The sequence below is a fragment of the Thermobia domestica genome, chromosome 13 (genome assembly GCF_964235325.1).
Source record: "Thermobia domestica chromosome 13, izTheDome1.hap1.1, whole genome shotgun sequence".
Classification (NCBI taxonomy): Eukaryota; Metazoa; Arthropoda; class Insecta; order Zygentoma; family Lepismatidae; genus Thermobia; species Thermobia domestica.
Genome location: NC_137466.1, coordinates 41120128 through 41145414, shown reverse-complemented (window position 1 = coordinate 41145414; position 25287 = coordinate 41120128). Strand labels below are relative to the sequence as shown.

The window sequence follows — 25287 nt, the reverse complement described above, 5'->3', positions numbered from 1 at the left end:
CCTTAATTTGCAACATTGAATAACAAATTTATGTTGTAAGTTTTCGTTTAATATTTAGATTTGAGATATGTAATAACATGGCATAGTGGCGTTAAAAATATAACTTTATATTATGTTGGCAACACTATTAATTTGTTGGTACTGCAGAGTTTATTAGACAGAGTTCCCTTGTCGTTATTTGCATCTTACAAAATTCCAGCCATTTTTATCAATTAGTTTCAAAATTACATGGGCGTATCAAGATAAGCCTAATTAATAATTTTTTTCTTTCTTTAAATGTAAAATCTCAAATGATTGTTGCGTTTTTTTCTTTTAAAGAGACAAAATATTTTTCAAGTGAAAAGAAAACATAAATAGAAGAATCGCAATCTAGTTTTTATTTTAAGCTTAACACCTTGCAAATGTGTTCCGATGATGATGAGGATATTGGTTTTAGTTTAGCGTCCTACTCAGCTATAGAGACGTGAACTCAGCGTAACATGAGATACAAACCACTTGAGCTCCAGCCTGGAATCGAACACGGTCTCCCGAGCCGAAAACGCATACGCTAAACATATAGTCACGAGGGACCTCGAATGGGGCTGCGTAACTAAAGGAGATGCTAATGAGCAAAATAATGGATGAAATGGTGCAACGCTACGAAATGAGGAAACGGGAGAACCCCGAGAAAACTCACGAGCACGATGTTTGTCCACCACAAGGTCCACGCGGTGCGAGCTGGGATCGAACCAGGGACCCCAAGCACCGGAGGTGAACGCTCTACCACTGAGCCACCGCGCCTCCATAGGAAATTGTTCAAGGTTATGTACATACAAAGTTCAAGCGACTGAGACATTTTCTCAGGTCAACATGTTCTCTCAAATTATGAAGTATTGACTGTATCCTATCGTCAACTTTCATATACATGGCTTTTCCGTTCTTTTGAGTAATGCTCAGAATTTCCATTCTTCTGAAAACATGATTACATATAGAATCTTCCCTCAATAGTCTTCACAAGACTGGAAATGTGCAGGGGTTTTGTATAATATTTGTGTCAGTCTTCTACTGCTTTATTTGTTCGATTCCTGTGACTGCTACAATTCCAACTTTCCGAAGAAAAATTTGGATTTTCCAGCCATTGCTCCGTAAAGTAATCATTGAAGACTTGAACTCTTCGTCTAATCGGACAGCCTCCATGTTGATCAACAAACCATCAGAAATATACTCTACGGGTACTAGTGCCAGTGTTGCACACATCCGGACGTGACTGCGAATCTCTTTAATCTTGAGGGATGGCCACATTTTTCGAAAAATACTTTTTCGAAAACGAAAAACGAAAGATTTTTCGAAAAATGAAAAATGAAAATTTGTTCGAAAACGAAAAATTTTTCGAAAAACGAAAAATGAAATTTCCGAAAATCGAAAAACAGATTTTTCGAAAAAGGCCATCTCTAATCTACACTTGAAGGAGATTGTCAACTCTAATGTGTGACTCGCAATTCATTTGAATTTTTTTTTTCTGTTTGTTTTGGACTAATGTTCAATGTAAGAGGATCCCCAAGAACATACCTCAAGGACCACTTGTAGTCCATGGACTATTTGAAAAACGCTGCCTTAAAGGGTAAATATATATTTTTTTTAATTCTTACATAATAGTTCCAGCAATACAAGATTAGAAGTAAAATGAAGTTATTTTCTTAAAATACCTTCATACATACTCCGTACATTCATCGAAATTACTCATAAAGTTTTGAAATACAACTTTCAAAGCTGAAGGATAACACTTAAATAAATAAATAAAAAGTTGAACAACGAAAAAGAAAAAGACTTCTTAAACTGACTTCTGTCAAGAATTATACCAGTCATTCCAAAACTAAGAACTATACACTGTTGTAAAAACTTGAAAAATATGGTTGGTATACTGAATTATAATTAACAACTTTATATCACAATTTACTTTTAAAGAGGTTACAAAAATATCAAAATGTTGTGTTTAAAATATATTGGTAATTAATTCATTTACAAATAACTGTAGTCGAATTTCAGTCTCACGGAATGCACCATAATCATGGGGGATATTAAACTTTTACAGGACGGAAAATATCTATATGTATCATGACACAGTAATAGAATGATTTTTTATTTTTTTTTAGTTCTCTTTTACGAAAAATACATAAAATTGTGATCCTACGAAACTAAGCTGATATGACTTTTAATGTTAATCTTCTAGAAGCCGAATTAATTTATAAAAAAAAAAAAAAAAAACTGTTGATATTTACTATTATAAAAGGAATTGAATTGAATTGAAAAGGTTGGGGTAGGTGAGCCGACGACGGAGGTCTTTTAGCACCCATCAGTAAGGAAGAGGACACACAGTAAACGCGAAGAGACACAAACACACACAGATATATATATATAAAAGATCATAAGGAACACACTAAAACAGTCACGCAGAGCACCGAAGCATAATTTAGCAGTCATTATTTCAAAAAGTCGTATCACATTTCTTGTTAAAGAAAGAAAATAAAAACCAAAAGCAATTTTATTTCATTATTACATATGATTACTTAGTGCTTAAGTTTATAAGAACCTTCTGTTCTCTTTACTTATAGTACAAAATTAAATTGTATTTACATGATTCATCCCTTCAAATGTCATTTTATTTTCCGCTAAAGTAACTATTTTGACTTAATTTACTTGATTTCATTTTTTGTTTACTGTCATCCACATTCTCAATTTTACACAAAATTTTTAACAGAAAGAGCTACTTTGTAATCTTAAACTAAGGAAATTATGCATTTTCATGTCAGTTTCGTACATTAGCAATGCAGAATAATATATATACACACTTGTACTTACATTATTATATATATACATATATACACATACTTACATTTCTTTTTAATGTGTGTGATTTTAAAACCAGATTTAAAAGAAAGAAAAATAGAAGCAAGTATTTTTCTTGCTTCTACATCGTAAAAATTTATCACTTATTCCATGAACGAAAGAAGACATAATGTCCATTGTTACAAGGCTAACTTTCACACTGGAGGCTAACTTTCGTTATTTTACGAGCTTCATTTTCAGAACCTCAATACTAAGTTATTACAGACAGTGTTTCTATTTTAATAATACACTAAATCTCGATTTAACGCATCTCGAATCAACGAATTTCAGACTCACGGATCTCGAATCAACAGACTTTGGATTTAACGCACCTCGAATGAGTGGAATTCGGATTTAACAGACCTTGAATCAAAGAACTTCGGACTTAACAGACTTTGAATCAACGGATTTCGGATTTAACGGATATCGAATGAACGGATTCCAGATTTAACATACAGAATTTGACTAGTGCAACAAATGTAGCTGGGAGAAAGAAACTGTTGGGGCAAAAACTTCGACCAGATTTTTAAAACACGTGGTGACGGATGCAACTGTAATAACGTGGCAGTGGCTCGTGCATACAGTGATTTTCTTCCCCATTTAATACGCAGCGTTTCTTACTGATATGACAGAGACATTAAGCGTTTTAAATTTTCATTATTCAGTATGTATTTTAAGTATTGTACAATTAATGGACTTAATGGACTTCTGAGTTAACGCATACCCTTTCGTCTCAATTAAATAGAAGGTTTACTGTGTTTATGTTTAAACCGCTACTTAGCACGATTTCTAACAAAGAAAAGAAATTATTGTCTTAAAACTGTCTTCCAAACGATTACTAAATAAAATTCATTAAATACCCATTTTCGCATTTATTAAAAAAAAAAAAGAAAAAGAAAAGCTTAATGTACGTCTTGAGGAAACTTGGTTGCAACTGGTTCTTTACCGGAAGTGAACAAAACTTTCACTTCCGGCACAGAAGGTTCTTCATCCAAATCCTTCTTTTTCCAGGGTCCGCAGTCAACAATCGTAATTGAATCTTTGGTTTTGTACGGGTGTACCTCATTACCCAGAGCTGCCATATCCCATACAACCTGTATACCAGAAACTATGTAACCAAATGCCCGACCATAAAACATTTCGTTTTTACACAAACGAATTCTAAACGATGACCCGACTTGCCACTGCCCTTTATGCTTGGAAGGACTATTCATCACAACTGTGCCGCATACAGGAGGAACGTTAGACCATGATGAAGGAACATAAAGCGCATTTAACTTTGGTGCACCTGTGAGTTTGGACGGCTCACATATCACAAATGTTTTGGGGCAGCATTTAATGTTAGTACTTCCTCGGTAACCACCAGAAGCTAAACAAAGTTGACGAAACCTTTTACACATTTCCGGAGCTTCATCTTTCTCTAATGCTATTAATACTCTTCTGCTGACGTTTTTAAATGCGAAATCCAGGAAATATATTTCTTTTCCTTTTTCCAAAGCCTCATCTACTAGATTTTCTTTGCCAGTGATTGAAGGCACTAATGGAATTTCCTGCGCAGAATAAAGTTCATCAACAGCAATACACAAGGAAGTTGAACACTGAAGTGAGTTAGCATCGCTCTCTGAAGCTTTTGTTTCATTGGTATGTGTTCCCTGATCATCTGGTAGGATACTTTTCATTAGTAAATTAATCAGGTGCAATGATGCTGCTTTTTCTACAGGAGCTTTACTGTCTAAAGACGAAGCCAAGTTAATTTTCAATGTGTTTGGACATTCTAGTCCTATAGAGGTTAATCTCTGTGCTACATCCGACAGATCCAGTGTTATAACGCTCTTTTGAAGGATATTTCTTGCTTCGGAAGCGAAATCCAATGTAGTGCAGGCATCTGCTACATGTTCGCTATGCTGACTGGACGATGGATTTACGTAAATAGCAGCTACCTCGTTGGCTGAAGACGAATTTCGTTTTCTTACTCGAGATGGTTTGGCTTCAGAAGACGATGAATATGAATGATCACTTTCGAAGCCACTTTGGTCGCTGGAGACAGAACGCTTTACTACAGAAGAATAATCGAGTCTTCCAGTAGAAGAAGAACTGGATTTTCTAACACTGCCATTTTCGATAACCGATGTTTCCCAAAGAGAAATACTACACTCTCTTTCGTCTTCTTCCTGTAAGCGAAGTGCATAGTTCAAGTTCATTTTCTCCAACATACTACTGTCATCTTTTAATTTCTCTACGTTGACAAGGTTTCTGAAAGAACAATCACCACAAACTACCTTTTTTATACCTTTCTTAGACGGACAATTGTTCAAACACTTCATACAAATTGAATGGCCACATTGCAGTTTCTTTGGGGTTTTCTCACTGAAATTGTAAAAGTCTTTGCAAGATGGACACTGGAGCGGCATCTCTGTAAAGAAAGAGCAAATAAATTAGTCACTAGAAAGAACTAAAGAAATAAAGTATCCACCTCAATCTTTAAAGCTATTGCCTAAGATGTCTCCAAATAAAATAAATAAATAAATAAATAAATAAAACTATTTTATACTTTCTACAATACACTTAAACATTACATTCAGGTTTAATTTGGTTACAGAGAAAAAATAAAAATTACTAAAGGCCAAGACATATTACACCAAGGTTGATTCTCAAGGCAGGTACAGTTTCTAATAATTTCTGAAGAAGAATACGGTAAAAAATGAAAGAGCAAAATTGACGGTACTTAGATCAAGCAGTTTAACGTTATTAACGATTTCACTTTGCACTTCAATTCTGTGTTCATTACTTTCATCCCAAGGACTGTTTCAGTAATTTCCCCACCAGCATTATCAGAGATACACACACGTTATAATCGAAACAATACTACAGTTACATAATGTCCACATCCATTTGTGCTGTATCTGGAAAAATTGTAATTTTTATTTGCTTTTTAAGAACAATTAGTAAAAAGTATTCTGTGACTTAATTTCGTTTTTTTTTTTTTTTTTTTGATTACCCTTAATAACTGCCACTGTATTTACAGTCAATTCATTAAGATTACAATAGCGAATGTAAAGATTTGGTAATACAGTAATAAAAATTATGCTAATAGCGTTCTCAGAGAGGAAAGAAATATTCAATTAAATTAATAAATACAGAGGCTAAAGATAAGCCACTTTCGTTATGACTACGTGCCCTACATCTTCTATAAGTAGACATTATGCAGTAATTTATCATGTATTAAAGCTATACGTACGTTAGACTATTAATAGGCAAGTAATTCTCACCACTTTTTTAGTGCATGGATGCACCACGTTACACATATATCTACGTACTTCTATCATTGATTATTTGATGATATTATCGTATTTTGAGGAACCAACAAATTTTCCTACAGTTTGGGCCAATAAGAAATATGAAGGAGAGGAAGGAGAATTTTAGTTTTACTCACAAGATAAAAGCAAGTAGCATGTTTTTCATGATTTTCTGCGTAAATGCTTCGAAAATTGAAAACTCTCAATTTTTTCGATTAGTTGTTTAGAGTTTAACATCCTGTTCAGCACCAAGGCTGATTGAGACGTGGACCTACAGCTTAACGCAGAATCCCAACCACATGAGCTCCCACCAGGAATGGAACCCGTGTCTCCCGCGCCAGAGGTGCATACACTAAACCATACACACACGATGGAGCTCTGAAAATTCTCAATGAACCTTATTATCAACAGTATTTGATTTTAAATTACAATTAATTTCTATTTTTACATTTAATTAAAGATGTTACAAACTTTTTGTGTTTTACGTTTTATTGTTGTATATGTTCCACAAAATGTAGTATCTTAACTCATTTTTCTTTTCCAAACTTTTATGCTAATGTCACTGTATTGTACATAGCTGCTGCACTATCTACTGTCAAAGAGCAGAAGAAATTACATTTATTGTCAATTGTAGGCAGGATGGATTGATTTAAATCAAGATTTAAATCACTTGATTTTTTAAAATATAACTCGTTGATTTAAATCAAATTTCGAAATAAATTAATTTGAAGTGAAAATAAGTGAAATCTGTTTCTATTACGTTATTTCGATTATATAATAACCATAATAATCATAAGTGCCCTATTTGTGGTCCCCTGGACCTATTAATGTTTCCCTGATCATAAAGTCTGAATTCAACACTGCTAGGGACCTACAATTTAATGTATCACTTAGTACCCACCGGGGTTGGAACTCGGAACCCTCTTGATACAAGATGATAAGCTCCACCTGGGAAATCGCAATTCGACATTTAAGACGAAAATTCAAGTGTGCGTGCGTCTGTTTGTTTGTTGTCAGATAATAGGGCGGTATTCGGGAGGGTCTGATCCTTTCTCCGAAACTTGAAAATTTTGTACATTTTACATCATTTTAGGCGATATTTAAGCAATTTTTAATGTATTTCGTGCCACAAACTAGTTCTGGAGCGCCCGATTCCTTTTTCAAAATGTCCTTGCCAAATATCCATAACTTTTATTTTAAAAAAATGTTATGTTGATAAACGTAGCGGTACTTTTTCCTTAATGCATAAGAAACTGTTTGGGGTTGAAATAGGTTAACGATTGGGGATTAATTCAAAATTCAATCCCAAAAGTTTCATTTAAATTGCAGGATTAATATTTAATACTAATTCCTAATATTTCTTTCTTCAGTTTGCTGCTTGTATTAAACGAGGAGAAAGATGTGATTTAAATTTTTAAAAAAATCAACAAAAATGATTCTATTAAAAAAATCATGACTTTTTCCCACCTGATTGTAGGTAGTTATTAAAAAAAAAAAAAAAAAAAAAAAAAGAACGGAAAAAATAATAGAAGAAAGAAAGAGATAAGACAACTTCCATGGCAACAGATTTTCAAACTGATTCATGTTTGTTAGTGCTATGCTTAAGAATAAATATTTCATTTGCTTTAATTGTCTCTCACACTCATACAGTCATATATGTCCATTGACAGTTATAGAAACATATCACAATGCATTGGAAGCACGAAGCAGCATCCTTTTGAGTTATTTACATAATTTCAAAGTTAGAAATATGTGTAGTAATTGACTAATAGATTAAAATAAGTAGAAAGTTAAACGAACTTTGAAATTGTGCAAACTGAATGATATGCACAAGAAATAAAGTAATTTAAATAAACATATTCATTTGTGTGGAGACAAGTTGCATCCCAAGATAGCGATACTTGCATCCCAAGATAGTGAAACTTGCATATGCTTAACAGTTTTTCATGTACTCTTTAATTTTTCTTTTCTTTCCTTTCTACCTCTACCCGTCTTGTTTGGTGAAGCACGTTACTGAGAGCACTAAGAATGTACTCTTTTATCGTGCACAGTTATATTTTTACTATTTTTTAAAGTAGTAATTAATTTAAATATATATTTACTAAGAGTAATACATATACTAAGAGTTTATACGTGAGGCTATTTCTTATTGGCTGCCAGCGTAATCGGTGTATTACGTTCTGTACACCAATTACGCCAGGTGGCTCAACGTAAGCGTACGCGACAGTATTGCTTAGACACACATTGAATACGAATAAATAAAAGTGGGAAAAGGGTCGCCACATTTTATTGGGTGCACGGTGTAAAATACTTAAATATGAATCTGAATATAATATTGGGAGATGTTAAGTACCCTTCATTTTGATCAAAACCGAAGGGAATAAGTTGAGAGAATTCAGGTATTCCATTAATTATGCGTAAGAAAATAAAAAGTTCACCAAAAATGGAAACAACACAAAACCGGGAAGAAAATATTAACATACTGAAACGAAGCGAAGAAAAACGCTCAAGAAGGCAGTTTGTGTAGCAAAGGCAGTGCTTATGATGAGTTGTACAATAATCTAAAACAAACAAAAATGGAGAAAAAATGATATACAAGCTTTCGAAGGTAAGAGAGAGACAAAAGAAAGATATTTCGCATATGCGCTGCATCAAGGATGAAAATAACGAGGCTCTGATAAGTAAGAAGATGATAAAGAAGAGGTAGAAGAAGTATTTCCAGAAAGTTCTCAATGAAGAGAACCCGAGCGAAACTTGCGAAAATCTTTCCATGAGTCAGAGCCTAGTTCATCCTGTGACAAGGTAGAGGTGGAAAATGCCATGTGGTAAGTCTCGAGGAACGGATAATATTCCTATCTAAGAATAGAGACGTTAGCTAACGAAGGAGTGAGAATTATTTTTGAATAGGATATTGGAAACGGGAAATATGCCAAAGGAATGGAAGAGCAGCAGCAACGTTTTTTCTTTTCTTTTCTTTTCTTTTTTTTTTAAGAAAGAAAAACAAGGGAATGAAACTTATGAGCCATGCAATGAAGCTCTGAGAGAAAATGACAGAAGCAAGATTGAGGAAAGAGCAGATTGAGACAACAGAGAACCAATTTGGTTTCATGCCAAGACGGTCGCCAATGGATGCAATATTTACACTTAGAATGCTAATGGAAAAGTACAGAAAGTATCAGAAAGATATTCACTGGTTTTTATCGACCTTAAAGAGACGTATGATAGAGTGCCACGGGATCTTACTTGAGGACACTGAAGAAAAGTGTAATTCAAAATATGTATAATGGATGTAGGACAGGAGTGAGGAGCGCGTGAGGCAGTGGCGGATCCACGACGGACTTCTGGGGGGAAGGGCGGTGGGTTGTAATGCTGCTACTTAGAGGTATTTTTAAGAGCTCCAAACTCTAGGATGGGTTTTATTTATATATAAAGTAAAAAAAAAAAAAAAAAAAAAAAGTTTCCTCTTCTGGGGGGTGCACCGCCCCGACCTCTCCCCCTGGATCCGCCACTGGCGTGAGGAATAAAAGAAGAGTTCACAGTTAAAGTGAGACTTTATCAGGGTTCTAGTCCAAAGTTCATACCTTTTGCAATTGTGATGGATGATCATATAAAAGATATCCAAGAGTTATTACATTCGAATATGTTATTTGCAGATGACTTCGTGCTGATGAGTGAGACTATGGCAGCACTGCAAGAGAAATTCGATACCTGGAGAGGAGCATTAGAGTACAAAGGGCTTAGAATCAGTAAAACCAAAAGAGACGATTTATATTACCCATTCAGCAAAAATATATTTGTAAAAACACAAGAATACGACTGGACGCAGAAGAGGTGGTAATGACAAAGAAATTGGAAGTAGTTGTGATCAATGCTGCGGGAAAATGAAGGAATAGAAGATGTAAACAGCAAAATTAGCAGCGATTGGACAAAATTGCAGCAAAACTATTATGTGACTGACTGTACGATATTGAAGTACGCCTTAAATGAAAAATTTACAAAACAGTAGTCTGACGTACCATATTATACAGAGCGACATGTTGGGTGACGAAGAAGACAGAGGAACAGAAGATGTTGCATGTTATGGAGATGAAGATGTTGCGGTGGGTGTGTGGAGTGACGCGGAAGGACAAAATTAAGAATGAAGTGATCTGAGGAACAGTAAAAGTAAGACCAGTAGTAAAGAAAATTCAAGAAAGTAGTTTTCGATGGTTTAGACATATAGGAAGGAGAACTTCGGAATATGTATCTCACTGAGTGGATGCTATAGAACTAAATGGGAGAGACCGCGAATTGGGGAGCTTGTGTGAAGAACACATGGTGCAATATGGTGCTACAATGGCTATAACTCAAAATAGAAACAGGTAAAGGACAGCAATCCGAAATGCCAAAAAGCCAACCCCAATTAATTAGGAAAACGACTTAGAAGAAGAAGAAATTTATTATTATTATTATTATTATTATTATTATTATTATTATTATTATTATTATTATTATTATTATTATTATTATTAACATATACTAAAATTAATGTCCAATCATAAATTATATATTTATCTATAGATCTCATTGAGCGTCACGAAATGACATGTTTGCGTGTAAATTTCCATGCGTAGTTGTCGAGAAAAGCGAATTTTTATGGCACTGAAATGTATGATGAGTGTTGTGAATAATAACTGACATATTCGTTGTGTTGATACAGTTTATTTATTGATTTATTAAGTAGCAGACTATACCTATTGTCTTCTGTCTTCTGATGATGGCATAATTATTCCTAACAGTGAATCACATACTACTTGCACTTTTTAAGGTTTTGAATCGTTATAAAAAACTTGCACTTTGGAATAGCTCAGTTACCGTACTGGATCAAAAAGATTAAACCACTGATAGAATGCTTTAATATAAAGTAAGTGTGTTTTTTAGTGTTAACCTAAATAGTTTTAATCGTTATCTTATACTTCACTTGCTCATAACAACTTTGTAGTTCTATATGATCTAACGCACATATACTGTAGGTATTACAATAGCGAATATGAAAATCAGGCACTTGTGCTTAACTGTTCGTATCGGCCACCTCGATCCCATTACTTTCTACCTTTTTCCACTAATCTCTTTCTACCTTAAACGTAGCCACACTATTATGTAACACCTAAACGCTCCATCACAATTATTTGCTTCTTCCTTCATTTTTGTTCTCCCTCATTTGTCTCCTCCTTATCTGATGAAATATTAAGCGAAAGTATTTTTGTAGTGAACCGTAAACAGTAAGTGACACACATACGTTTTGCGCAATATGTATTTGTGTCACTGTTACGAAAAGACAAATAACAGTCTGCTAGTTAACAGTGTATTTTGGTATATATATAATATGTCGGAAAATTAATGGAACTTTTTTTCTTTACAGATAACTACTAGCGCCGTTTATTGAACCAACACATGATCGGAAAGCTGGATATCTACTCAATAAAACGAGACCACAATCATGAGAACTGATTAACGGAATGTCAAGTTATTGCAAGAAGCGTGAGTGTATCTGGTATCAACTCATCACAAAAACACGATGGAGCAAAGAGCCAATATTAAATTTTGTTTCAAGCTAGGAAACACTTTTACACAAACATTGGAAATGGCAAAAGAAATGTAAGGTGATGAGTGCTTATCTCGTATACGTGTGTTCGAGTGGTATACGCGATTTCAGGACGCTCGGCAGTCCTTGGAATACGACCAAAAGCCAGGCAGATCGAAAAACGAAAATCACAATGAGTTGGTGGAACAAGTGCGTAAATGATCGTCCACTATGCGAATTCGATTGTGACATGAAAGGCGGAGGAACTAAATACGACGAAAGACATGATTTACGAAATTTTGACAAAGCATTTAAAGGAAGGAAAGTCTTCGCTTCGATTTCCTCCGCACACCTTAACTGACGACCAAAAAATTGCTCACGCTGAATACTGCAATGACAGACTAAAACAGCCAGACGGAACAGAACATTCCTGGAATCGATTATAACTGGTGATGAGACTTGGTGCTTCAAGTACGACCCGCACACGAAACGCCAAAGTGAAACGCAGTTGGTCTTTATTGCACGACAATGCAACATGTCACAGAACCATCGCAGTTCGTGAGTTTTTGGCTAAAAAAAGGAAATCTGTGTGTTTCTGCATCGTCCGTATTCGCCTGATTTATCGCCGTGTGACTATTTCCTATACCAAAATTAAAATTGGCCATTAAAGGAATATTTCATGACAATGTTACATACGTCCACTCTGCCGTGACGAGGGTCATTGAGGCAATTCCGAAAAGGACATTCAAAACTCTATACTAGGATTGGTTGAATATGCCGAACGGTGAATTGATATGGAAGGAATGTATTGTGAATAAAAATAAGTACAGTTGATAAAATACCTAATTCTTTTTCCTTAATTTAAAAAGTTCCATTATTTTTCCGACATACTGTACATTTATATATCTTTGGACAATATTTTAGTTAAGCAGAAATTAAAATTTAAGAGTCAATTATTATTTTAGGGTAAATCTCATTAACCACACTGTAAAGGGATCTGTGTGATGGTGCTGGTATCCACATTAAGGACTAATACTAATTAGACAATAATTAATTAATTGGTTTCTAATACCATATATTTTTTCAGCGAACAATGATGTGGTGCGTGTATTTTTGTCCGTGGTGTTTGTGTTTTATAAAATTTAGTATATTAAAAGAAACCTTTGCATTGTTATTGTGTGTTTATGTTACAACGTAAAAAACAAGCAAAATGTAAACTATTGCCCAAAGAAACCAGCGACCGACTGTTCTCTGTTTTGCTAGTTCAGCATCTTTTAATTATTGTAATATCATTTATATAATTGTTTTGTCTTTTAAAATACATGTTTATAAAACGTTTCCTAACTACTCCCACAATTTTTTTTACCACACCTCCCGTAACCTCTAAAACTCGCTACTTGGCTCTCAAGTAATAGCTGGCGAGCCCTTGGGCCCGTCGTTAAATAAAACCAAAACTTCCGCTTGGGGTAGTTGGCCAGTAAATAAAATTCTAAACCACAAACGAACACCATAACGGTTCAAAACCAGCAAAAAACAAGGTCTCTTAAAAGTTAAAAAAAAGTGCAAAAAACAAAACCCAATCTTCAAAAAATAAACAGCTCAACACCCAGACGTCGCAATAAAAGTATTCCTATCACACACTTAATTCCCACCCAAACCCAGTCTCTCTTAATAATAATAATAATAATAATAATAATAATAATAATAATAATAATAATAATAATAATAATAATAATAATAATAACAATAATAATAAAAACTCTAAATTCATTACTGTATATCAACGCTTTTACCCCAAGAAACAATAGTTCGATCTGACTAGTCAATCGTCAATCATCTTAAGCTAAATCCCCCACTAATTTCTACTAACAGCTAGTAGTATATAAAAAAAAGTTATAGCCAATTTTCCTAAATCTTTTCTTCCTCTTACACACCCTCTTCAATACTATGTACTGTCGTCTTATAAGTGTTATAATGAACAGCTTACTCAGAGTGTATTTCAGTATTAGTTTCAGCTCAATAAGCAGGATTGTTCTGATAAAGCATCAATTTCTAGGTTTACGAATTAGTTTGATTTCTCTATTTAATCGAAAAGTACGCATGAGTTTTTACAATCACGCATGTCAGTTTGTTCAGCACCATAAGATCTATCGATAGTTATATGTAAAACTTTGTCTATCGATAGTTATATGTAAAACTTTGTCTATCGATAGTTATATGTAAAACTTTGTCTATCGATAGTTATATGTAAAACTTTGTCTATCGATAGTTATATGTAAAACTTTGTCTATCGATAGTTATATGTAAAACTTTGTCTATCGATAGTTATATGTAAAACTTTTGGACATTTTTGTTTTCCATTACGCTCTAATAACATTATGGAATTGTTGTGTGATCATGTTTGATTTCACTATTTTCTCGTAAGTAATCCGTTTTTCCATGCTTGCTTCGGAATTATTTCGTTCCAACTATTATGCATGTACATATAATCTCTGCGACTTTCAAATTTTCACGTACGTGCAACATCAAGCACGTATGTAGAAATTTTGTTTCAGAGATGGGAGGAGGAATAGTCGATCATCTTGCTGGGAAATTTTGAGAATTGTGAAAAAGAAAAAGAAAACTTTCTTCTAGCTCAGGGTATGTCTAAGGAAATAATAATAATAATAATAATAATAATAATAATAATAATAATAATAATAATAATAATAATAATAATAATAATAATAATAATAATTTTAAGGCGAAAAACGTGTAAAGGACAAAAACTGAAGGGGAAGATTTTCATAAAGCTTAATCTTAGCTTCACTCACGGTCACTTGAGATGCTATATCAGAACAAAAAGAAAAATCCAGCTCGTTAGTCAAACAGCAGTACAATTTTACCTATTTCCCAACAACAAAGTGATCTTCACTGGAATGCCTTTCTTCATTGTTACTAGATCCAAATTATACAAATGTCATAAAGTAAATGTACTCGAACAGCAGTTGAACAAAAGTGTAGCCCTCCCAACACAAGAACGCCAAGCGGAGTTCTTACAATTACTCCTACTTCCAGTTAAGACGTTATAAAATAACACATTCTGAACATGAAACAGGGGTATACTGTTCCTCTCTGAAGATTCTGAGGGAATAAACTGATCCTCATCCTCCATTCCGATGTCACTGCTTATACACAGAAGTTCATCAGTATTAAATTTGCACGAGAGGACGCTCTACCTATGGTACCTTCTTATTCATCTCGAGTTCCCAACGCTATTTTCACATAACTAAGAGATACGTGAAAATCAACTCCGAAAATAAAAGGGAATATTGATGTTTCCAACGTCAAATTATAACAATGTTTGAAAAATTAAAGAAAAATCTTCCTAAAACCGTTATTGGATGGTATCAAATAGTTTGGATATTCTGGCATTAACAGTCAAACTGTTATGTGTATTGTATCCCGAAAGAAAGTTTTATTGCTCCTGGACACGATGTGGATGTCAATGATTGCAAAGTATCAGAACACGATGTCAACAGAGACTTTAATGCTCCATTGGATTCAAAATAGGAACAAACGTGTTGATCCTTAGACCGCACTAGGATACGCTAGAGCTGAAATGCTTTGAGCATAAATGTAATGTAATGATTGTAAGGATATAAGAGACAACGATAAGAGACAAAACATTCAACCCCCACAGTCAACTTCCCACTGTATACTATTTTCGGGGCAAATGATTTGTACTATATTGTTAGGCTGGAAATGAAATACTTGTTTACGAAATATGAAAAAAAAAAAAAAAAAAAAAATCGTCTTAGTAGTTTTTGCAAAAATCGCCCGAAAAAACTCACCCCCAAGAGTAAACTATCCCTTGTGAATATTTTTGAGACAAGTGAAACATGGTATATTGTCAGGTTAGTAACAAAATATTTATTTCTGAAATATGAACAAAATCGCTTGAGCCGTTTCTGAGAAAATTGTTCCAAAATAACTCACACTCAGAGAAAACTACCCCGTCTGAATTTTTCCCCAAAAAAATGAACGGCTTATACTATAATATAGGGTTGTTCACGAAGTACTGATGTGTGAAATTTAAACAGAAACGTTTGACACGTTTTCGAGAAAAAAATAATTTCCAGTTTTCACCCTTCGGTAAAAACTACCCTTAATTTTCGGGTTAGGAAGAAAATTCCAGAAACACCCCTAGGAAATCTTATAAAAACCTTAAATTTAAAATTTAGTGCGGATACGCTGGCCTCTAGCCGAATGAAAACATTTATATCGGGACGAATGGACGTACGCACAAACAGACATCAAAAAATCACTTTTTAAGTACGTAGAGGCCATGAAACGCGTAAATCTATTGAAATCTCGAATTTGATACCCCCCCTCACCGATTACCATACTTTCTTCTCTCCTATCGCCGCTGGAAAGTAAAAAGGAAAAAGAAGTTCACTTCTATAATGCCCAGTATTACTAGTAATTGAATCATGCGTAAGCGAACTTATACTTTTCGACTAAACTGGGATTTGTCTGCAGGGGCGGACTTCTGGGGAGGGGTCAGTGGGTTGTAATACTGCTACTTAGAGCTACTTTTAAGAGCTACAAACTCTGGGATGGATTTTATTTATATATAAAATAAGAAAGTTTCCTCTTCTGGGGGAAGGGGGGAGACGATCGGCCGTTTTGTCTGTCTATCCCTTCTACGACAACTGACATAAAAATTATTCCATTTTAATGATCTTGGTTATCTTGGTTACTTTTGCTGCAACTTGAGGAAATATACTTACTTACTGTCTGAGGTTGAAATGCAACAAGAAAAAGAGGCTAAAATCCACCTCATGTTGCAAGTTAGCACACACACAAGTTCTGACACACACATTATGTGCTAAGAAAATATACAGATTTCAGGAAACACATTCCATTTTGATGAAATATGGTATACTTTCTTTATGGTTTCATGATTATTCTAATTACTCGCGATACATATAAAACTGTGAAACACATATCTAATTATTTTAAATAGGAAGTCCATTTACCAAATTTCATGTCTCTATTCTTCAGAGATTCGGAGATATAGGCATTTAACTGTAATAATTGCCATCCCATTTTGCCCCTTCCCCATCAATTTTCCAAAAATTCTTCTTTAGTGGTACCTTATGTCACAAATCCTATGCACTGTTAAATTTTCAAGTGTCTAGCTTAAGCAGTTTGATCAGTCAATACATTCATTTAGGACTTCATTCACATAGAGAGAAGATGTCTATATTTAAGAATCTCGAAACGGTAGACACATGAAATGGTAAACTGACTTCCTATTTAAAATAATTAGACGTGTTTCATCGTTCTTTTTATATTTTCTCTAGAAGGTAAGAAAAAAAAGACGGGAAGAAACCACCCTCTTTACCTCCTTTCCCGTCAAAATTTCCAAAAATCTTTCTTGATGATATATTACATCACAAATCATATATACTGTCAAAATTTCTAGTTTCTATCTTAAGTGATTTGGCCTGGATGTTGATCAGTCAGTCAGGATGTCTTCTTTTACGTATAGAGATATTTATAGAAAACAAATGAGCCGGCTGGTATGTTCTGTGTATGATAGCTGTCCAAAGATTTGTCAGATTTTAATGATACTCGGAATATACCATTCTCCAATATTAGGAACGAGTCCCATTATATCGTCGTATGAGAACCAGAGGTATGTAACTCCATTTTCGTAGGTTTACAGGAGAGAAGGAAAGAAGTTTTTTTTTTTTTTTTTTTTTTTTTTTTTAAATCAAACAAATGTTGTTTTAATAAGATGGTACAAACATTATTGCATAGCAGACAAGTCAGTGACAAAGTTAACTTCAATAACGCAAACAAAACTTCCATTCTTGGAGTAACGTTCCTCTGGTTCTCATATGACGATATGGGGTTTGAAATCCGTCACGAATAAAGTGGCGAAAGATGGCCAAATTCATCCCATGTTGCAAGTTCGTAAAATATATCGTATGTATATATACGTATAATGTGACAACAAGACAATTTTCCAATATCACCTACGTAAAATTGCTCCAATTTGATAGGATATAGTTTATATTTCTTTAGAGCTTCAAGATCATGTTTCCCCTTAGTTGTTGAAGTTGATCAAAGATAAGCGGATAAAATAGTTAAGTTCCCTCTCAACTTCCATATTAAAATAATGTTATACGAAAATAATTTTACCCGATAATTTCATTAAAATTATTAGTTTTGATGTAGTACGAAGTGCGGCGTGTATTTTCTATGTCCATACGAACTGCTTGTGGAAGAAATCTTTCAAGATTGAGGGAGTAAATTACCATTCCTGATTTTAAAAATTATGTGTCACGTTAACTTCGTGAAAGAGAAAAAGTCTGATTTTGATATAATATGGTGTACCTTTCCTTTGGGGCTTTCCCACAATCCTCACTACTTGCAGTTAAAACCAGGTGAAAATGAGGAGTGAATTTACCTGCTCCCCTGTGATTAAAAATATAGGTACAGAATTTCACGATAACTTCCGAAAAAAAAAAAAAAAAGATTTTGATGCAATGTAGTGATTTTTTTTGAGGGTGCTAGATTATTCCCATTGCTTTAAATTAAAATCAAGAAAGAGGTAGTAAAACTTTCTTCTCAGATTTTTAAAATGTTCCACGATAACGTTTGTAATATGTGCCAAGCCTCTACCAAGTGTCAACAGCCTTTTAGGAGGGTGGATGAGCGGGTGGAGGAAAGGGCACCTTCTTGCCCTTGGGAGGGAAACTGTCCTAAATGCAGATGAACCACCAGGTGGTCAACGGCATGGAGATGTGGAAAGGAAATGGGAATACTACCACATTATCTTTTTCCCAGGAAGGACAAAGGAGGAGAACAAATATAATGATGGTTCTTCCTCAGGTAAAACATTCCGGAGGTAAATAGTCCCCTGTTCGGATATCTGGGTGGGGACTACTCTGGGAAGAAACATCAAAGAAGAAAATAATAATAATAACTTTCATTTCAGCATAGAAACTTGGAACGTACAAACTTGAAAATTTAAAGTGGAAATGAATAAATGTAAAGTGAACATAGTGGTTCTGAGTGAAATGAGATGGCTAGGAAAAGATGAGACAGTATCGGGAAATTACACAATATTCTATTCGGGTGGCGTTAAAGCCAAGAATGGTGTTGCGATAGCAGTGAAGAACGAAGTAGCACGAATTGTAACCAAAGTGGAATGCTGCAGTAACCGCTTGATGTTTGTAGAACTAAGTGTAAAACTAGTGGATATTGTAATAATACTAGTGTATATGCCAACAACCGACCATAATGACAATGAAGCAGAAGTAATACGTGATGAGATTAGTGATATATTGCATCAGGAGGGAAGAGGTAAGGTCAGCGCCATAGTAATGGGAGACTTCAACAGTGTAATAGGAGAAGGAGCTGCGCATAAAGTGGTAGCGCCATATAGACTAGGTGGAAGAAACGCACGGGACCAAATGCTTATCGACTTCTGTACGCAACATGATATGGTGGTGATGAACACGTGGTTTAAGAAAAGAAAAAACAAGCTGTACACGTGGAAAAGTCCAGGAGATAAGAAACGCTACCAAATCGATTACATTCTTGTCAAGCAACGTTTTAGGAATAGTATACGAGACGCGAAGACATTACCGGAAGCGGACATTGATTCTGGTTACAATCTCCTAGTGGCGGAAGTGCAAACCTGGTTAAAGTCAACTAAGAAAAATGTGAAGAGAAATCGAAAATAAAACTTAGAGCGACTAAGAAATATAGACAGAGAAGTGAAAGTAGAGATCGGTGAAATATTCTATGAAATAAGGGATATGGAAGGCAATGTAGAAAATAGTAGGGAAAAAGTTAAACAGATTTTACTTGACACATTCACAATAACATTGGCAGGATGGAAAGAGCACCAAGAAAACCATGGATAACTGAAGCAATGGTTAAGACGATGGAGGAACGTAGAAGGACAAAAACCACGGACGTCAAAGAACACAGGAGGCTGAATAATAAATTGAAAAGAGAGGCGGACAAAGCCAAAGAAAAATACATGGAACAGATATGTGAAGAAATAACGAAATTTCAACGACGCGGCAGATACGATTTGATGTATTCCAAAGCACAAGAATTAGGAGGGAAAGCTAACTAACGTATACGCACGTTTGGAATCGAAGATCAACAAGGTCATGTACGCACTGACCATAAAAGAATTCTTGGAATTTGGGAGGAATATATAAAAGATCTGTAAGATCAGAAGAACCGTCCCAAAGATATTGCGATCGAAGCAGAGGAAGAGGTGGATGATGATGAAAAAGAACCCAGTATATTGAAAAGTGAAGTACTACAAGCAATCAAAGACATGCGAAGGAGAAAAGACACTCGAGAAGATGACATAGCAACAGATTTGAAGAGACAATGCAATGAACATACTAACTTTACTCATTAACAAGATCTACCCGAGTGGAGAATGGTCAAAGGATTTTCTTGATGTTACAATGATTGCATTATCCAACAAAAAGCAGCGATCACAAAACCATTAGCCGTATTTCCCACACTGGAAAGATTATTGCACGCATACTGAACAGGCGACTGGAAAGTAAGATATGAGATGTTAGAGGAAAATAAATTTGGTTTCCGGATGCTATTGGCTTAATAAGAATTATATCAGAACGCGTTCATGATGTAATGGGAGAGTTGTGTTTGTGCCTCATCGACTGGTAAAAAGTTTTCGACCGGATCAATTGGGTGAAACTTTTGAAAACACTTAAAGAAATCGGGATCAACTGGAGAGACCGACGACTCATTCGCAACCTGTACATAAGACAACGAATGAAGTCGCGCTTGAATGAAGAAGAAACTACTAGTGTGGAGATTGGAAGAGGAATCAGACAAGGATGTAGTATGTCGTCACAATTATTCAACATTTACAGTGATAGTTTAATGAAGAAAGCATTAATGGGACTTGGGGATTTCAAGATTGGAGGATAGATCATGAACAAGATCAGGTATGCAGATGATACGGTTATTATAGCTAGAAACGAAAAATGACTACAGAAAATGTTGACAAAATAGTTGACACTGGGAAAACATATGGAATGGAAATCAACGTCGAAAAATCGAAAGTCATGAGAATATCCTGTGGAAATGCGCCCTTACGGGTCAGAGTAGAACAAAGAGTACTTGAAGAGGACGATTATTTCAAGTATCTAGGAAGTATTTGGACGAAAGACGCGTACTGCACCAAAGAGATCAGGTCGAGAATTGCCAAAGCCAAAGAAACATTCAACAAGAAAAGATCACTCTTAACTAGCAGGCTAATATTGGACTAAGGAAAAAGTTGGTCAAGTGGTATATCTGGAGCATTGGACTGTATGGCTCAGAGATTTTGATATTACGAAAGTTAGAGAAGAAATATTTAGAGAGCTTCGAAATGTGGTGTTGGAGGAAGATGGAGAAGATAAGATGGACAGAGAGAGTAACAAATGAAAATATTTTAAAACGGATAGGAGAGAAGAGGACACGTCTAGCCACCATCCTTCGTAGGAAGGCTAATTGGGTTGGAGACATCTTGTGAAGGAACTGTCTTCTTCATTCTGTCATAGAAGGGAAGATGGAAGGAAAGCGAGGAATGGGAAGAAGAACACAACTGACCAATGATTTGAAAAACGGAAGAAAATATTGGGAGTTAAAAGAGAAAACTGAAAACCAAGGAACGTGGAAGAAACATTTCCAGAGCACACCTAAACTGAAAAAGAAAAATTCTCATTAGTCCTAGGACCTCCCAAAAGGCAGACTGACACATTGCCCCTCTCTTTTTATTTTATTTTCTTTTTACCTCGAAACTAAAGGTTTAAGGAAGGTGAGACAATGCCATACGTGGAAATCAGACAATCGAATACCACTGGAAGCTGGGGAATGACTAGAGCAGATTCTCGGACAACTAGACTTTGCATAAGAAATAAAGACAAAAGAGCCACAAAATAGTGCGCCTATAATCTTCAAAGAGCCATAGCGAAGCAAAATGACGCACCTGCTTATTAGGCCCGCGTATCTACTAATTATTCTCTAATTATTCATCTATGATTGACTCCTATTCTCCTTTCTTATTGAGACACAGTAATTGGATAAAGTCATTGATCTGTTTAACAATGTATACAAGTTGCTCAACTTGCAATTCTAGATAAGGTATGAATGATTCTTCGTTATGTTTCTCGTGAATCACTGAATAAATATGTTTGGAATCTTATGCAGTCCCTTTACCCCCCTTGTAAAATTAGGGAAAATCTGTGGAACCAAGCTTTTGTGTCTGATGGACACCCAGGAAGTTACTCGACACAGTCCTGATTCACACAAGTATCATCATGGCCTACAATCGGTCAGCATAAATATACAAGATTCTAATTTAATAACATATTTGGATAAAGCAAGTTTATTTGAAAAGATCTGACTCGAAATGTAGCCTACAGCTACAACTTTGATACGATTAGTTACAATTAAAAAAGGAAGGAGATAAAAGTAAATGTTAGACAAAAAGCTTAGTTATTCTACCTTAAACGTTAATACAAGCTTAAACGATTTAATTCATATATATATATATCTTAGGAATAGCCAATTCCGGAATTTTTATTTTCTGGAATTCGGAACATAAAATCAGAAAATTCCGGATTTGGGAAAAAACCGGAAGTTTCTAAATTCCAGATTTTCCCCGAATTCCGGAATTTTTCAAAATCCGGAAAGTGAAATTTCCGATTTCAGAAAATAAATCATCTGGATTCCGGAAAATTTTGGTCATCTCTAGTCTTGACCATACAAATACGGTAATTTCACTTGACCGTACATTTAATCTAGAACTTACTTACTGTAATTTCATAGAAGATATAATTAAGCACTTCTATCATGTTTTCTATCTCCAAATGACTACACGTCCACTAGGGATGCGCACGAGACGAGTGGAGACAGAATTTTCCTGACAAAATTCGAGTCGAGACACAGCTCTTCCAACAAGGAAGAATACATTTTTCGAGTCGAGACCACTTTTACAGCACATTTTCAAGACGAGACAGCCTCAAATCTTGTCTCGTGTGCATCCCTAACGTCCACAAGCCGCCATAATCCGTTGTACTGTTGCTTTGGGCCCTGATTTCTCCTTTCATTGTTCAGCAAAATAAATGTACCGGTAGATAATGAAAGTGAAAAACCGAAATAAAGCTCTTGCTTCTACAAGGTATTTATGTGTCAATCATTGTATAATATAGTGGATTTATATGTGGCAGGCAGTTTGACACCATCCCAAAATAAATCAAACTACATGACAAGTTCAAACACAAAGTTGCATTCAAGAGAGTTGAGCTGATTTTAAGTTTAACGTCCCGTTCAGCAGCGAGACTATATGAGACGTGGACCTACTGGTTAACGTGGAATCCAACCACATGAGCTCCCGCCGGGAATCGGAACCCGTGTCTCCCACGCCAAAGGCGCGTGCGTTAATCGCTTAGCTACGAAGGAGATCTTTGCATTGAAAAAACAGCATCCTTTTGGAGGATGAAGACATCTTCATTTTTCTTAACCGACAAATCTGTGAGGCTTTTTTATTTTTTGTTTTATTTTATTATTTCTTTATTTTTTCTATGTTACCATGTTGCAAACTCATGTTAATAGCAAAAATAAATTATTAAACTAACTGTCATAATGCTTGATTCTTTTAGTACTTTATCTTGTATAGTTTCACAGCAATACAATAAACATGTCTTGTTATAGCAAAAAAAAAAAAAAAAAAAGTTTCCATAAGAAATTTTAGTGTACGATCCTTCAGAGAGTAAAACGGTCGATTCCTATTTTGCGTACGATTTTCGCGTTTCGTGAGTCTGGCAACGCTGGCTGTACTTGTACGAGTTTCACAACAGTGGTAGGAAAATAGCAATGTAATGTGCTTACTGCCTGGCAACTGAACGTCTAAGTTCAATTTGTAATTGGTGAAGATCGATTTCTCTAGGCAGCAATACATAACCAAATACACATTTAAATGTATCAGAAATAGACCTAGAATTGGCAACAGCTGAAGCAATAGTAACAAACGGTAGTGTTGTTCATCTATTACTTAAATGATATTAAAAGTAACTCTATTGGGATACTGAACTACTTCTGTTTTTTTTTTTTTTTATGTTCATTGATTATGTATGTATTTAGTATGTATGTAACACATAGGCCGATACATAGGCTACAGACTATTCAAAAATAAAATGAAATGAAATCTTTAGAGTTTTACGTCCCACGGCTAATGGCAGCTGGGCTAAAGCAGACGGTGATGATGAGAAATGAATGAAATAGTGTCATGAAGGAAGGTGGGAGGAAACGAGAGATCCCCGAGAAACCCCACGCACATGGTATTTGCCCAACACAGAACTCATTTGGCGCGAGCTGGGATCGAACCACGAACCCTATGCACCAGAGGTGAACGCTCTACCACTGAGCCACCGCGGCTCATTACATATATTCAAATTGGCCTTATTTTCATTATATATTCTATAGGGCCTATATTATTTGAACTGTTTTACTTTCCTTTTATCAATTACATATATGATTCGCTCTTCTAGAAAGGCATATTACATTATTACGGAGAAACGAACGCTCATAGTTCCTCTCTTACCAAACTGTTGCATAAAGGGTCCCTACATTTTGCTTTGGAACGTTGCCCCAAAACATGAAGCGTCCCGAGATTTTACTTTGGGAAGGTGGCAACCCTTAGGGCAATATATTTGTTTTTCTATCCCACGCAAAATACAGGTAAATTATATCCATAAACTATAGTGGAAATATGCAATATCAATGCAATAATTCAATTTCAACACAGTAATGATAAGGTCACATAAATTTACGATACAGTATCATAGCTGACATCCCAGTTGCCTACTATGCTTTGCCTCGTCTGCCTTCTTAATCAAAATAGTCTGGCCCATAAAACAGTAATTATGTAATACATTATTTTTTTAAAAAAAATTACTTACCTTAGTTTTGCTACAAGCTGTCTTTCTGTTATAAAATGGAATCAATATCATGAGCGTATTCGTGCACCACACAAAAGCATTTGATCGAACACAATGCAGCAAACGTCATCCACCTTCCTTTGAAGTCCAAGGTTAACTGAAGAATCATATGTTGGCGGGATTTCCCCGCACAGCGCGGCACAAGTAAACAGCGCAGACGCAGTTGGCAGGTACAAACGATAAATGTAGTGTTGTTTCCGAAGTTCAATTGATAATGATGTATACTGTTTATGTCTTTCTTTCTTTTTCTTCTTTTCTTTCCTTTTTTGTTAGATAAAAGAGAAAACAACATTACGATGCCCACCGTTTAAAACATCGAGAAAATGCGAGCTCAATTCATTTATAATAAAACAGTGTGATAATGTCAGCGATGACACAAAATGGCCTAGACAAAACCATTGTTTCTGGCTTCTTAGCCTGGAGTTAACTACTTCATAATGTTATGGAAAAGACAGTTTTAGGAATGGACCACCAGGAGAACTACCTGAAGGAGGCCAGGGCAAGAGTATCAATCCCTCCCAAGGGC

At 35.2% G+C, this 25287-nt stretch overlaps 2 protein-coding genes across 3 annotated transcripts in view; both read right to left on the bottom strand.

The window, feature by feature from the left end:
• Positions 1–25287, bottom strand: part of LOC145669176 (uncharacterized) — a 74238-nt gene that overhangs the window by 34120 nt on the left and 14831 nt on the right. The gene's annotated exons all lie outside the window — the stretch shown is intronic.
• On the bottom strand, positions 1643–24829 carry LOC145669175 (uncharacterized). Its single transcript, XM_081737505.1, has 2 exons — positions 24723–24829; positions 1643–5278 (listed from the first exon to the last, which is right to left on the bottom strand). The coding sequence occupies exon 2, from the start codon at positions 5274–5276 to the stop codon at positions 3768–3770; it is 1509 nt and encodes a 502-aa protein (XP_081593631.1). The 5' UTR covers positions 5277–5278; positions 24723–24829; the 3' UTR covers positions 1643–3767.